Source organism: Alligator sinensis, unplaced genomic scaffold (genome assembly GCF_000455745.1).
Source record: "Alligator sinensis unplaced genomic scaffold, ASM45574v1 scaffold1001_1, whole genome shotgun sequence".
In the NCBI taxonomy this organism is placed as follows: domain Eukaryota; kingdom Metazoa; phylum Chordata; order Crocodylia; family Alligatoridae; genus Alligator; species Alligator sinensis.
The window spans coordinates 343,008-357,692 of record NW_005842564.1 but is presented as its reverse complement, the minus strand read 5'-3'; the positions used below and the strand labels follow the sequence as shown (position 1 = coordinate 357,692).

Genomic DNA, 14,685 nt, shown 5'->3' with positions numbered 1-14,685 from the left:
ATAAAAGTCAAGCCAATGGACACTGAAATGGTATCATCTTCCCCATTCAAAGTCTTTCTTAGAGGACACAACTGTAACAAGCTTTTATAATCATACCTCTGAGCTAAAATGTATTAGGACTTTCTTGTCCTTTTGCTAACAATTTTTTCATCTCAGTGAACAAGTGCTGATATAGTTTTATAGTTAAAATCTTGGTGAGCATTAGATTCTCTCTCTTCATATTTTGTAGGAGTCTGTCAAACTCTAAGGGCACATCCCTATGAGTGTGTGTTTCCTACAGGACAAATAGCAGCGGAACATATTTGTGTGCTCCAGCATGTGGCAAAGGAACCCAGGTGGGGTAGGAGAGGTTGGAGTCAGCACAGGTGCTGACCCCAGCAGCCTTACCTGGAGTCATGGGGGTCTCCTGGGGCAGCAGCAGTGATGAGCCAGCTGCTCGGAGCCTGGCCACCACGTGAAAAAACAAAACAGAACACCACCGTCCTGCAAAATAGCAATGCAGTGCACGAGTGTATGTGCACTGTATGCAGTCTGTAGTACCATCACAACCTGCATGTGCACACTTGTGGGGATGTGCCCTACCAATCCAAAGCTCTAAGATCAATGGACTCCCAGGCACAACATCTACACGTGTGCTCGGGACAGCAATACTTTGAGCCAGGGCAGAGCATCCCCGGGCTGGTCGCAGGCTCGGGGGGTCAGTCCCAGGCTCCAGGTGGTGTTATTGGGCAGCAGAGGGGCTGGCTGGGGGATGGGAATGCTGAAACTATGAAGCCATGTGGCTGACTCCCTGAGCCTTCTGCCAGCCCAGGACTCCTCCATCCTGGCTCAAAGTGCTGTCCTGTTCACTGTCCACAAGTGCACTGTAATGCAGTAAACAACTCCGCCATAAGATAGCACCATCCCCGACAGTACTATCTTACAAGAAACTTAATAAATTTATTGCACCCTAATACCGGTGCATATGTAGATGATGAAGCTTTGCTGTAAAGCTAATTAGTCAGTAAAGCACACATGTAGATGCACCCTCTATAGCTGAATTATTTGTGAAATATATGAAAGCATAATATATTATGACAGAAAGTAAAAACTACTGTGGAGTATACTGGTAATTTCCCAATACTAAACATACTGACTGTGTGAATATTGAAATATTTGGTGTAGTTCTTAAAACCCTGTTTTTCTGCAGCTTTCATTTTTAAAAGTTTCCAGTTCACAGGATTGTAGAGAAAAGCTGAAAATGTAGTCCCTAAAGACTTAAAACCTAGAATGCAAATAAAAAACATTTCAAACTGGTTATTTTAAAAATCTTGCAATTGCTGGGGGCTTGTGAGATGATTTTTCAGTACATGGGATAAACAAAATTACATAAGACTCAATTCTATGCTTCACTTAGCAAAAGGAGCATTGGCAGGGTGTCAGTTGCTACTCCTTAATTCTTAGCAGCTGGTTAAGTTAAAGCTGGAACTGCAACTTCTCTGGTGAAAGCCTTCTGCAAACAGGAAAGGTGACATAGCAAACTCATTCCTATTCCTGACCCCTTATTTGTCTCTTGCTTCCTCCTTCTACCCCTGTGCCAAGGCCTTTTGCTTACAATGGGGAGTGAGGCTCTGGTGAGGAGGCAAGTGCAGTATCTGGGGTGGCTGGTGTACTGGGCAACAAAGCCTTACTTACACTAGAGGTTCTTCCACACAGAATTTTCCTGGGAGGTTCTCTGGTGTGTGTGAGTTCACTTTGTTCTGTACAGGCAATGGAAAACAGAATTAGTTAACTGAAGAAACTTGGCTATATTTCCTGTCCTTAATAGCACACACCATCCATGTACTCTAAAATGGAAGATGATAAAAACACACTGTTACCCCCACCCAATTATTGTTTTTGGCTGAAGACAGATGTGAATCCCACCCCCACCCCCCAAAAAGCCCACTTTACCAGCAGAGGCAGCACATTAGCAGGGTATTTGGCTGTCTTATCTAATAGCTGATTGAATCAGCTATTAGATAAAAGTGCCAAAAAAGCCCCACTGAAGTGCCTGATCTATACAGATATTGGGTGAGTCAGGTTAAACCAATACAATGCCTCCTCTAGGCATACACTTGGTTCGGTGCAGAGATGTGCCAAGTTTAAAGTAAAGCGCTGTTTTGGGGTGGGGGGTTATATCTGTAAGCTGCCTTTATTAATAATATAAAGTTAAAAGACTTATTAGATCTTTAAAGTTGGGGTCTGTCCTGCCTAATGAATGATTTAAATGATAATGATGTAATCCCTCATAGAGTTTAGAAAACTGTTTTAAGTGAGAGGAATCACAGTTTAAGGTTCTCCTTAACACAAGCTTAAAGATACAGATGGGAAAATTTAGAAATGCCCTGATTACACTTAAAATCAGGAGTTGTTGCCAACACATTTTTATAATACTACAATGGAACAATAGCCTGAAGGTGTAAAAATAAATAAATAAATAAATAAAATAAATAAAAATAAAAGAGATCATTATTACCATGGAAATAATTAACAATGTAATCTACTTTACTGCAGAATAGTAGAATAAATTGTTCTGTTAATTGTTTCTTGTTCTGTTATTGATCCATACATTTTGTGTGGGTTATCTGAAATCACAGGTACTGACAAATCATTTCTTGTAGTGTACCCTCCTCTATTTTTCCATATGCCATTATACACACTTTTTCAGTTGAAATTGTATTTAATGGTTTTTAATCAGTAATCTACAATAAAGAACTGAAAAATGAAATTAGAAACAAGGCATTGTTTATAGTACTTGTGATGTATATTCTAGACATATATTACAACTTGTTATTTAAGATAAGCAGAAACTATAATGGATTAATCCTTTGTCATGCCATCTTGTGCATTTCTATCCAAAGCAAATATATTCAGTAAGCTTCCTCAGACTATATTTTCTGACTATAGTTAGTGTTTTGAGGAAGATATGCAAAATGGGCTTGGCAGCATTAAGACTGAAATGTACATGGAATATAGGAAACAGGATTCTGAATGTGAATGCATAGGTAGCTGAAATGGAGGGTTTGGGTAGGAGTTGGAGATGCTCACCTAATGATATGACTCAAGAGAAAAGATCGATATTTCTGTGCTTATATTGTGGTTGATGAGCATTTGTATTCATCTTGGAAATGAAGATGTGTTAAGTATGACAGCACTTGTATATAAAAGGATTGTTATGAATAAATAACAGAAAGTAATAACAGTAAGAGTCAAGCTGCATGTAACCTTAATCATGATTTTAACTAGTTATTATCTAAATAAAGTATTTCCTGAGGTAATGGAGTTGCTGAATTAAGATGGCTATTCTTTATTCTATCTTGATTACTATTGTCTTGAAATGTTCTTTGATTTAAAATGGCATAATTATTAAGGGCAATTACTGGTATCCCTGTTATACACATATTTATTCTAAATACACATGTTCATTAATTTTGGTCTCCCAATTTCTAGACCACCACCAGAATGTCATCAAAATAACATCTTATAGATTTACTAATTGCTTTCAAGATGAGCATTTTAACAGATTTTGAGAAATCTCTTGTAAATAAATCCAAAATTTAACCACAAAGCCTTTCTGGAACTGTTCAGATGTTTTAATTTTCTCTATGTATTTACAAACTACAAGGCTTTTACAATACAATGATCAAAAAGTTAGCCTTTAAAAAAACAGTGTTTGAAGGCATCTTAGAAAGTTAAAACCCACCTTTTCAGATATTCATAACTCTGAACTCCCTGAGTAACTAATCTGAATTTCCTCAATTTTCTCAAGTCCTAAAGTAATATAACTCTGATAAAAATTAAATATAAAAAGGCTCCTATTTTTATGAAAGGTGACTGTATGGTGCTCAAAAATAGCTTTTATAGTGAAAAGCAAGTTAAAACATTAATACTATTAAACTGCTATCATGGTGCCATAATACACTCAGCGAGAGAGATTCTGACCTGTGTCATACTAATTTATTTCAGAGTACCCTATGTTTAATAATCACTGAACAGAGACCAGAATACGGTCCAAAATATTGCAAGACAGCTGTGCTCTGAGTTACAATATGAAAACATACATACAAGTCCACTGCATCCACAGGGATTTTGCAAAATCTTTGCCCCATTGACTCAATGGGAAGTTTGCCATTAAATATAATGGGGTCAGGATTTTACTACACACATTAAATGCAACAGACAGATGCTCTATTGCAAACTTTCTAAATCCAAATAAGAAACAAAGAATGATCAAAATACAAGTATTTCATTTTAATGTACTAATAACACCCCCTACCCCTCCTGCCCCCCCGCCCCGACTGATGTACAAAAAATACATTTACCTTCCTCAGTTAACATTGTGCATAGATCAGAAATGGACTATAGTTTCTTCATGACACAAACAAATGGGTATTAACTGTCCATAAATGCTTTTAAGTTGTAAATCAGAAGGAGGTTTCTAACCAACAAAGGAATGTGATTGTAGAACGGCCTTCTACTGAAAAGTAAAAGCAAATATGATTTTTTCACTGGTAAAAGTAAAAACAAATCTGACTAGTCTTAAGATAGAATTTGACAAATTTATGGAAGGGATAATATAATGTGGTTGTCTGTTATAAAAAGAGATAGACTTTAATAATCCAAGAGGTCCTTTTGAATTCATGTTCCTGTTTCCCTGAGAAACCTCACCAAAGACGTTCAATGGCATTAATCAATCTGGTAGTTCATGATATCCTCAGTTAAATTTCTGGTTTCTATTTACTTGGACTTGCATCTAATTATAGTTCTATCCTTCAGCCTTTCCAGATGTATAACTCCTACTGGCATCAACAGGAGTTTTAGCCTGCAAATGGTGAAAGTCAGATTTTCTTTAATGAATTAAGGATTGTGTGTTAACACTATTAATACAACAGAAGCATGTCATATCAAATGGCAATTGCTTCCTAAGGAACTTTCATACTTCCACAAGTCAAGTTATATTAAGGGCCTCTCCACACATGCAGGTAAAGATGAAATGGGATCTAGTGTTAGATCCACACAATCGCATCTCCTGTCATGCCATACATGCATGGCAGAAAGCATAATTGTGTGATCATAAATCAGATACACACTTTATCTCTGGGAAGCCTCTCAGCTGACACTCCATCAGCTGGGAGATCACCTGAGCTACAGTCTCCCCTCTGTCAGGGTGCATGGGGTGCCCCTATGGCTGGCAGCCCTGTCAGCTGGGAGCTCCCAGGCTTAGGCATGCACATGGCCCACCATCCCAGCTGGGACCTCCAATCAGCTGATGGGGGTCGCAGCCACAGGGGTCCCTGGCCACACGTTCAATTAATGGTGTGATAGGAAGCATCTACTAAGTTATTACACATAGTTTGTGTAATAACTTTGTAGCTTATTCCTCTTTTTATCACTATTAATTGCTATTAATTGATTGAACATGTGGGTGGGTGACCACTTAAGGTGTGATTAACTGGTTAACCAGTCACGCCTAAGATGTAATATGTAAATGGGGCCTCAATAAGACACCTTAGCAAAGTCACAAGAAAAACAAATCAATATTAAAAAGCCATAAATTTTCTTGCTGCAATATTGTTATTAGTTATTATAATACTAAATGACAGCCTTATAATGACTAGGAGAAATGCAAAGGGACACAAGAACCTGCTTCTTGGCAGAGTAAAGCATGTTGAGCACAATGCTGCTGTCGCCAGGCTGCTACCATTATCTAAACTAGCAAGTTTGTAGCTGCCTTGTGCACTTCTACTCTACTATATTGTCACTCTGGTAACTGAAGTCTATGTATTACATAACTATAAGACAAGAAGCAACATATGAATACAAATTATTTAAATTTATTCTGATGACTGTACAAAATTTCTTTGGCTGATAAATTGATGTAGACCTCATGAATTTCCTAGTATATCAAGCATTAATTTATGCTATATGAAGAAGTTCTGGCTGATGATCTTATCGATATTGTAGCTTTTGATTGGCTGGGCCTTCTGCTTGCCCAATGGAACAAAAGGAAACATATTTGCTATTTAGGATTTATAACTTTGATCCAATTCTTACCAAATAGTTACAGAAAACCCATTGATGAGCATTTAATAGATTAAAATAAAGCATTTTTGTATGTTTTAGTTTGCTTGGAAATGTTTATTTTGTAGGCTTTTTCTGAATCTTTAATAGGTGCTATTCATATCTAATATGTTAGTTTATATCCATTAGTAGGCAAGGCTGAATCAAGAGCTCTTAGAATATTCTGTTATTAATTTGCAGCACTCAGTGATATTAAGTTAAAATGCTTTAAAAGACAATAATTTGAAACATATTCCTATAAGGCATCAAGAGATTGTAGGTACTTCTTTAAAGTCATCAATTCTTGTGCTGCCTGTGCATAGTGATTTTGGTATTTTCACAGAAACACTATACAAGCAAACAAGTTAAAGATAAAGACATTCATTCAGGAAACAATGTTTTTATAGTTCGTGTTTCAATAAATGAAACAAGTATACATTAAGCTACTAAACCTAATAGTAAGTATTGTTCTGTTTTAAAAATATACAATGTCATGTAAGACAATAATGCTGAAAAAGAATAAAATTGCACAGCAATGAAATGTTTTTTGGCAGGAACATCTATTTAATTACCTCCTCTCAAAGAGACCCACAAGTACCAGAATACTGCACGTATGCTCCTCTGAGATCAGTAAAACATTGGACGCTCTGTCTTTTGTAAAGCATCGGGAAAGTTTCATTTGCTGGTCCTCAAACATTTTGTTACTTAGTGAACTCAACTGAAGCTGAGAGATTGCAAAAAAATTATACCAGTTTCAGAGTAAATGTGTTTGTGTACCATCGCACAGGTGCTTTGACTTAAAGTTTATATAAAAAATATCTCCCTCTGCTGCAGTAAGAAGTTACTGCTGAAATGATAAACTTCTGAGGTCAGTCTATCTCAAGCAAAAGTTTCCTATAAAATGACTCTGAATTTCAACATAATAGATCATTTTTAATTTGTTCTATAGATCCAGAGATAATTACACTACAAAAGTTCAAGAATTATGTCAATGATTTGGAAGAAAGGCCTTAAGTGAGCTAAAAATAATAGGTTATGTGTTGTTGTTTAGGGTTTTTTTGTACTTTAAAACAATCAGTGTTACTAGGCCATTTTACTAGCTGCCATAAATCTTTCAAAAACATTAACTGCAATCACAAGATTTTATGTAGCACATGTGTTGTACACCTGTGGGTTTTTGACAAGGGATGAGAGGACATATGACTTAAAGAATCACTGTAGTATGTAGTACAGCAATAAGATTCAGGTGCCAAACAACTGATGTTTGAAATGTTCAATCTTCAATACACTTTTGGGAGAGAAAAAAAGGACTGCCTCCAAGGAATGCAACAAATAATTTACTATAAAATGAAAATATGGCATTACTAACTACTAAAACAGCAACCTGCAAATGGGAGGTATTTATGGTATAAAGTCAGATTTACTACAAAATCTTAATTTCACTGAACAATAAATTTGTTTCCTGTCACATTTGGAACAAGCCAAATTCCTAGTCAGTATATTTATGTTTTCACTGGTCTTTGAGTACTTACCACTTATGTGGTATGAGGTTTATATGAAAGGAATACTCAGTGCAACAACATTTTGTTCTTGCTTAGCTAAGTGGCATATCTTACATGCTGGAGACACACCTGGTCTAACAGATTAAACACAGGGGCCTAGGAACTGAGAGAGTTCTGGGTTCCTTTGCTAAGCCTGTCATTGGTTTAGTCTTTGATCTTGGTTCTTTCTTTGCTTCTGTATGTCATTGATTCAATCTCAAGCAATTGTGCCATTTATGCCTTTTATGTTGGATAATTAATAGCCAAAAATAATGGTTAATATTAGTTAAAACGATACTAGCAGTACTAGCAAAAACCTAGCACTTCCCTCTGTTAGGTGGATTTATTTTTGTACATTTAAAAGCCTGATACAGAAAGAAAGTATTAAAATCTCAGGCAGCTTGCTTGCTTTTATTTTCCCACTTTGGGCCAAAGAGGAGAAAATAAATTGTTGATCCATGAAGAGAAAGGATGCCCTTCTAATCTAAAATCCTCTTGTGCCCTTCTTGTTCTTCCAAGGAACCCTGGAGAATGAAGACAATAGTAGAAGGAATAACCAGGCCACAGAAAAGGCAAGCTTTTGCTCACATACATACACTACTCATCCCATCCGCAAGACCAAGGAGAGGTAAAGACTAGGATAATACATGCAAAGAATACAAAAGACCATCTGTAGAATCCAAATTTAGGATCAAGAAGTCCATGAAAAAACAATCTGTTCTACCCACTCTTATTGGAAGGGGACAAATTCAATTTTCAGGTGAAAGTGACAGAATGACAATGTTGCTCTATTAGGAACACAAACAACTTAATTTACATCTCAAAATGTATAGTTTTTTATTGTAATCAATAATCCTTGAAATGGTCAAAACAAACATTTGAGGGGGAAAACTGATTTTTTTCTCTCTCAGTTTTTTTTAACACTACCTGCTCACATAACCTCCAAGTGCGTTTTCAGTTTGTAATGTTGTATCCAAAACACAGGAGACTAGCCTAAGTAGTGGGTTCGTTTATTTTCATGGTTTCCAAGTCCTTGCAGTACACACATGTACAGGTTTTCAAGTTTCTCTCTACCACTGTTAGGAGTAAACCTTCATTTTTTTAATAGTTGAAGTTAACCTTCTCATGCAATCATTTGTTTCTATTAGGTGGTGCATTAGCAAAGACATCAAAGATCACAAGACCTCATATGTAAGACCCTTTACAAAGCTCAGTGAATGTTTGCTTTCGATTGTCATGTGTGTTCCTGAAGAGTGAACTATGTTCCCAAAAGGTTGTGCTTAAACTTCTAAAATAAGTCATGGGGATCAACACTGGTCCTTCTGTGGACAATGGACAAAGAGCCTGTGCCTAGGAAGAGGGCCATGGAAGCCAGCAGAAGGGAGAGTATTACAGCCAGTCAAAACTAGGGGACATTTAAGAGCACACGCGCCTAATGAATTTGGATCCAGACACACAGCACGGTAAGTGTCAAGCAAGGATGTGTTCTACCAAGCCTGTGAAAGTTGGCAACAATTAAAATTAAGAGAGTTCCACCAAATCCAAAGGACCTATACTGATTTACAACACACAAGGCTATATTTTTTTATTGGAAAGTGAAATCAGTTAAGGAAGAAAGGGACTGATGTTCCTTTGGATTTATACAACATGAAATGAGAACCTAAGCCAAAACCCTACTATAGCAGAGTTTTCCAAACTTTTATACCTATACCACAGTACATAACAGAAGCTTGAAAAACAGAAGAAAAAATCTGCATTCTAAAATCCAAAACATTTTTGGAAATTAAATATCTTTCCAAAATACTCGTCTTGCTGTAAAATAAAAGTATTAACATATTTTTGGTTGATTAAGATTTGTAAAGTTCTTTTTCTTTCTCTTTTTTTTCTGAGTAAGACCTAAAAACTCAGATTTTAAACCACATAAACCTGCTAAAATGATTTCTTGAAATATGAATAAAATTGCAGTTTTTCCCATACTCACATATGCTTTCACCTAGTGATGTATATAACATTCAAGGCCCTCATGAAAGCAATAGTTGAGTCATTTGTACCATGTATTTTGTTCCTGAATCAGGAGTGAAATTAAATCTTTCAGGGGTCTGACAACACCTGTTTTTGATTTGGAGTAAACCTTTTTTTCTTGTGTAAACAGAGCTCTTGGTTAATGTTCACCTTAAATCATAAAATTATCACACAAATAATTGTAAAACACTCAGCTTTTCTAAAATAAAATAATATATTTACTGAGAAATCACTTTTGAGTAGAGCAAAATATGAGTTACCTAGAAATTTGTTTTTGTTGCCACACAAATACATGCAAATTTAAAAAACACAATCCTGGCACACATTGATTTATTTAAGATGGGTAGTCATGTCCAATCTTAAAACATCTTGTGTATTCTTGGCATTTAATGAATAAACACCAAACCTGGTGATGGTTTAGTACCATCACTGAGGAGAATTATAATTTAACATGACAAAACCTCCCAATAACACAATCCATCCTTCAGTGTTCCTTTCATATGTCCTCTGTTTCTGGATTGTGTAATATGCTGGAAAGAACACCTTGTAAGCATCATGTAGGAGGAGTAACATGTACAAATTCATCAGTCTTTGCACAAACTGACTTATTGCTCTCCTGGCGACCGTAGACGAGTATCAGTATTAGTGTGTTCATGGTTTTTTTTCCCCCTTCAACCTGGTGCAGCTGTGAATTTTTCAGTTGATATTACATTAGCATATTTCATCTACTTCGTTTGGCAAATACTATAATTTATAGCTTGTTAACCACTCCTGGAATGCATCGTCTCTCTTTGCCTATAAACATACTGTATGATGATTTATTGAAAGATCAAACTTCTTTTGCTTACCTTTTATCAAACAGTTGCTCATGATCTAATCTAAACCCCAAATCATCTTTCTGGTATACAGAATCTAGCAAAACCAAAATCAAAAGATGCTGAACTAAGCATACCCCTGCAGTAAAAAGCATCCATATTCTGATGAAAAAGAAATCTGAAATATCTTAAATAAATTATATACACATTTTGTTTATCTTATTCTTAATTCAAATACTTCAAAGCATTTAAAAATTCAGTGTTAATGCGTTACAAGGGTGGCATTAAAATAACTGCAATGAAAGATTTATTAAAATGAATATTTTCAAAACATTTTCACATGTTTATATTATTTTGTTAATAATGGGCATAAATTCAGGCAGTTTATTACTGCCATTTTAAATAGCTTTTGCATTCGAACTAGTTATAAATATGCATCCATAGACACTGAGGTATTCACTAAGCTTTACATATGTATTCATATAATGCTGACTTATGCAGATTGTATACATCTTACTATGGTTTTTTTATATGCATTTACTTACCAACAGTATCACATGGTTCATCTTTATGTACACAGAAATCCTTCCTAGAATTGGGGGAAAAAAGAAAGTTTTTAAGCAAGCCAAGCTAGCAAATCAAGAATGATTGTGCAACCCATTTGAAAATAATGTATGGTTAAAAACTAACTACAAAACTCCATCATTTCAACAAACAACATGGTGAAGCAAAGGCCAGGATTAACTAGAATGCTTTGGCATTGGTTCATTCTCTAAGTGGATGTGGGGTTAATCAGGTGACAAAAATGTACCTTACATTTAAATTACATGGGTCATAAGTCTTGGTGATTTCTCTATTCTGAAATTACTTGAAATTTACTGTAAATAAAGTCAGCATTATGAAATTCAACTTCTTTTTTATTTCACTTTTTATTCTAAGAGAAAGCATCATTAATACTTAGCAACAGAAGGAAGAGCACAATTTGCTTTAATACTGCAGGAAATAAAATTTTTGCTCAAGAGAAAAGAAACACTGATTAGAATGATACATAATATCATTCTATCATATGCTGGAAAGCCACCTGTGCTAATGCTAATTTCTAATGCTATCGCAGTTTTCCCATGAAAAAGCTGCCTTAGGCAGCTAAATACCTATTCTGTTGTAGATGTATCCATAAGGCCAGGTACAGAGCTTGCATTTGTCCTGGGACCAGTTGTGCCTGTGCCTGTCCTGAAACAAAAGAATTCCTGAGATAGCTGTGTATGCATCGCCCTTCCAATCAGGTTTTAGTGAGAATCTGAATGCACAGCTGCTTTTCTACCATTAAGTGAGGGAATCCTGGGACAACCATTCATACATACTGGGTGTGTCTACACAAGACACTACGTCACCATAGCAACAAGGTGATGCGGCTTGTCACTACGGCAACGTAGCATTGGCAGGTACTAACCATGATGCTGTTGCTACTGTGCAGTAGGTCGGTGCTACTGCGCAGTAGAGTAAAAATGACCCGAAAATGATCTCAGAGATTACTAATTAGCTTCGTAGTAAAGCATAAGCATCTAAACATGTGAAGCTATTAGGCCAGAGTACACTAATTACTAACTACACTGTAGGACAGTACTGCCCAACACAAGTACTATTCTAAGCCGGAGTTATTTACTCTGCTGCAACACATGTATAGATGCTGACCAGGGCAGCTGGGGCATGAGGGTGCTTCAGTGCAGGGATGTCTGTCAGCTAACTGGACAGTGGACCACCCTCGTACCACAGCCAGCCCCTCCACAGCATGTTGAGCTAAGTCAGAGCAGCACCAGACTGGCAGGCTAACCCCCAGGGCATGATGCCAGCCAGGGTTGCTCTGCCCCAGCTCAATGTACTGTGGTCCTGGGTGCACGTACAAATGCTGCACCTAGGAGCAATCAATTTCAGCACTAACTGTGCCAGAGTTTACTGCATCAAAATCATTTCATGTATAGATGCACCCACGTTGTGATATTTCAGGACAAACTGGTAACACTTTTTTTCCCTGGGAATCTTTCTAGGGGTTGCCCCAGGACTATAGACTCGGATGACTGAACAATTACACTTTGCCCCAGGATAAAATGGCTTCTCCAGGGACTAATGCAAAGTTTGTTTGTAGCTTAGATGTATGTATATTTACTTGCAAGAATTTATGTCAACTTTTTTACCCTAATGTTTATAAGCATCTGCTAGTTTTAAAGCTGGGTAGTTTAGTTTGTTCTCTGAAACAAATGGCAAATCAAACGGGCAAAGATATCCAATATCCAAGGGCACAGCTTGGCCTTTTGTCATCAAAGATAAAAGAAGCATTTCCTTTCTTTTAGAAAGACCAGAGATTTTAAAGTTAATCTGTTATTTTTAAAGAAGAATTAGATGGAAGATTCTTGTAAAATGAAATGTGGGTGCTGAATTTAGCAATATATATTGTACTTGAAGGAAATCCTACGGATCTGCTTTTAGTTTGGACATACATTAATACATATACATTTCCTCACATCTTATAACAGGCAGTTATATTCCTGTGTCATTTTGACTACTGCTTGAGTCAGAAATGCCTTGTTTTAATATCATTTTACATAGGTCTGTATTGCCATATGAGCTGACTAATATTTGATTTCTCCAAAAGACATCCCTGCATAGTCTATATGTGACATTCCTGTTTTCTGTATCAGTTTACTATTACATATTGTTTCTGTGAATAAGGCTCTTGAAATAGTAGCCCGAGAAAGTTTATTCATATAAGAGGACTCTGAGCTAACATTGTTGTATTAACTTTTTCATTGTGCTAATGATACTTATATACCCTGACATGGGAACAACTATATGACCTTGTAGACATAGTCTTCATATCCTTACATTTTAATAAATCTCATTGCTATTCAAAACTGTAATACTAACTCCCAAGTTAGTACTGAGTGTGACTATTCATTGAGTATGTATGGTTCTTGTCCTCCACTGAAACTCCACTTCAAAAGGTTACTATATTATGATATTGTGCTATATATTCCAGTAGGCAAAGATAATTTTCTTTTGTTTTGCTTACATTTGATCAAAAATGTCCACTTGTATGTACAATGGTATTCAGTGTTAGTGTGGGAAAGGAAAATAACTGTTCCGCATTGCTTTTACAAATACAGCAAAACTAAAAATTATATTCTTATTTTACACTAATGTAGAACACTCCCTCATATGTGATTTGGATCCAACAGCAAATTTCATGGACCACACTATGCAGCACCACTGTGAAAATACAATGACTCACTACATGTCAAAAAAAGGCAATGTAACCACTTCCTGGCACATGCCCACGATGCACCCAGTGCTACTCCAACTCTAGCCTTGGGACTGCCCACCTCATTAGAGTGGCTATGTTACATTTGTTCATGACTTGGGGCACACTATGGGCATGATTGAATAGAAAGGTGTTTTCATGGTATTTTCTCTTCCTAACAAGAACCAACATAACCAGAACGTGCCCCAAGAGCCTTGTTGCACAGGCTTCAGACACTTAAGACAGCCAGTGCCACTAGAAAGATGGAGTGGTAAATAAAGAGTGATGGATTATGGTTTTCTAGTCATCTGCCAGATAATTTATCATTAGAACAGTGTAATAATAGCAGAAAATACACAAAGAGATACAAAATAAAGTGATAAACTCTTGCATTCCATTTAAGTAAGTTTCAGAGTTAAAGCTAAAAATGGCAAAGGAAAGACTGTAATCAGATACAGAAGATAAAAAGTTTGTTTTGTTTTGTTTTGTTTTCTTCCCAAACTTGCACTGAGTTTTAAAAGAAGCCATGTCTTATGCTATGTCACACAAGAGAGTTACTGGGTTGTTAAGCAACATGACAAAATGATTAGAAATATGGCACCTACGCTGAAGTAAATAAATGTGTAGAAAGTAAGTTTTCAGTCATATACCACTACCATGAATAACTAGTGTTATACACAGGAAAAAAGGGAAAGTGTACACTTTCATTTAACAGAGACAAAAGAACACTGGCCTTTTAATTTACTAATGTCTAAAAGACTTTTTCATTTACTGAATAGTTTTGTTCTCAGATAAATACAGTTGGCTTTCCCCATTTCTTGGCTGATTCAGGCTATGGATAAATTATACATTGTAGAGTTTTATTATGGGTGTTTGGGGAAATGGTACTGCTATACCTTGGCAAAAGAGAAGTGCAATAAATTGCTTTTAG

The 14,685-nt window shown here is 36.3% G+C and overlaps 1 protein-coding gene across 5 annotated transcripts in view; it reads right to left on the bottom strand.

Moving 5' to 3' along the window:
- The window catches only part of ADAMTS19 (ADAM metallopeptidase with thrombospondin type 1 motif 19), a 271,308-nt gene that overhangs the window by 173,831 nt on the left and 82,792 nt on the right, over nt 1–14,685 (bottom strand). For all 5 annotated transcript variants that reach the window (XM_025214090.1, XM_025214093.1, XM_025214092.1 and 2 more), the window contains exon 7: nt 11,005–11,048. In XM_025214090.1, the coding sequence (XP_025069875.1) occupies nt 11,005–11,048 (44 nt within the window). The remainder of the gene's footprint in view (nt 1–11,004; nt 11,049–14,685) is intronic.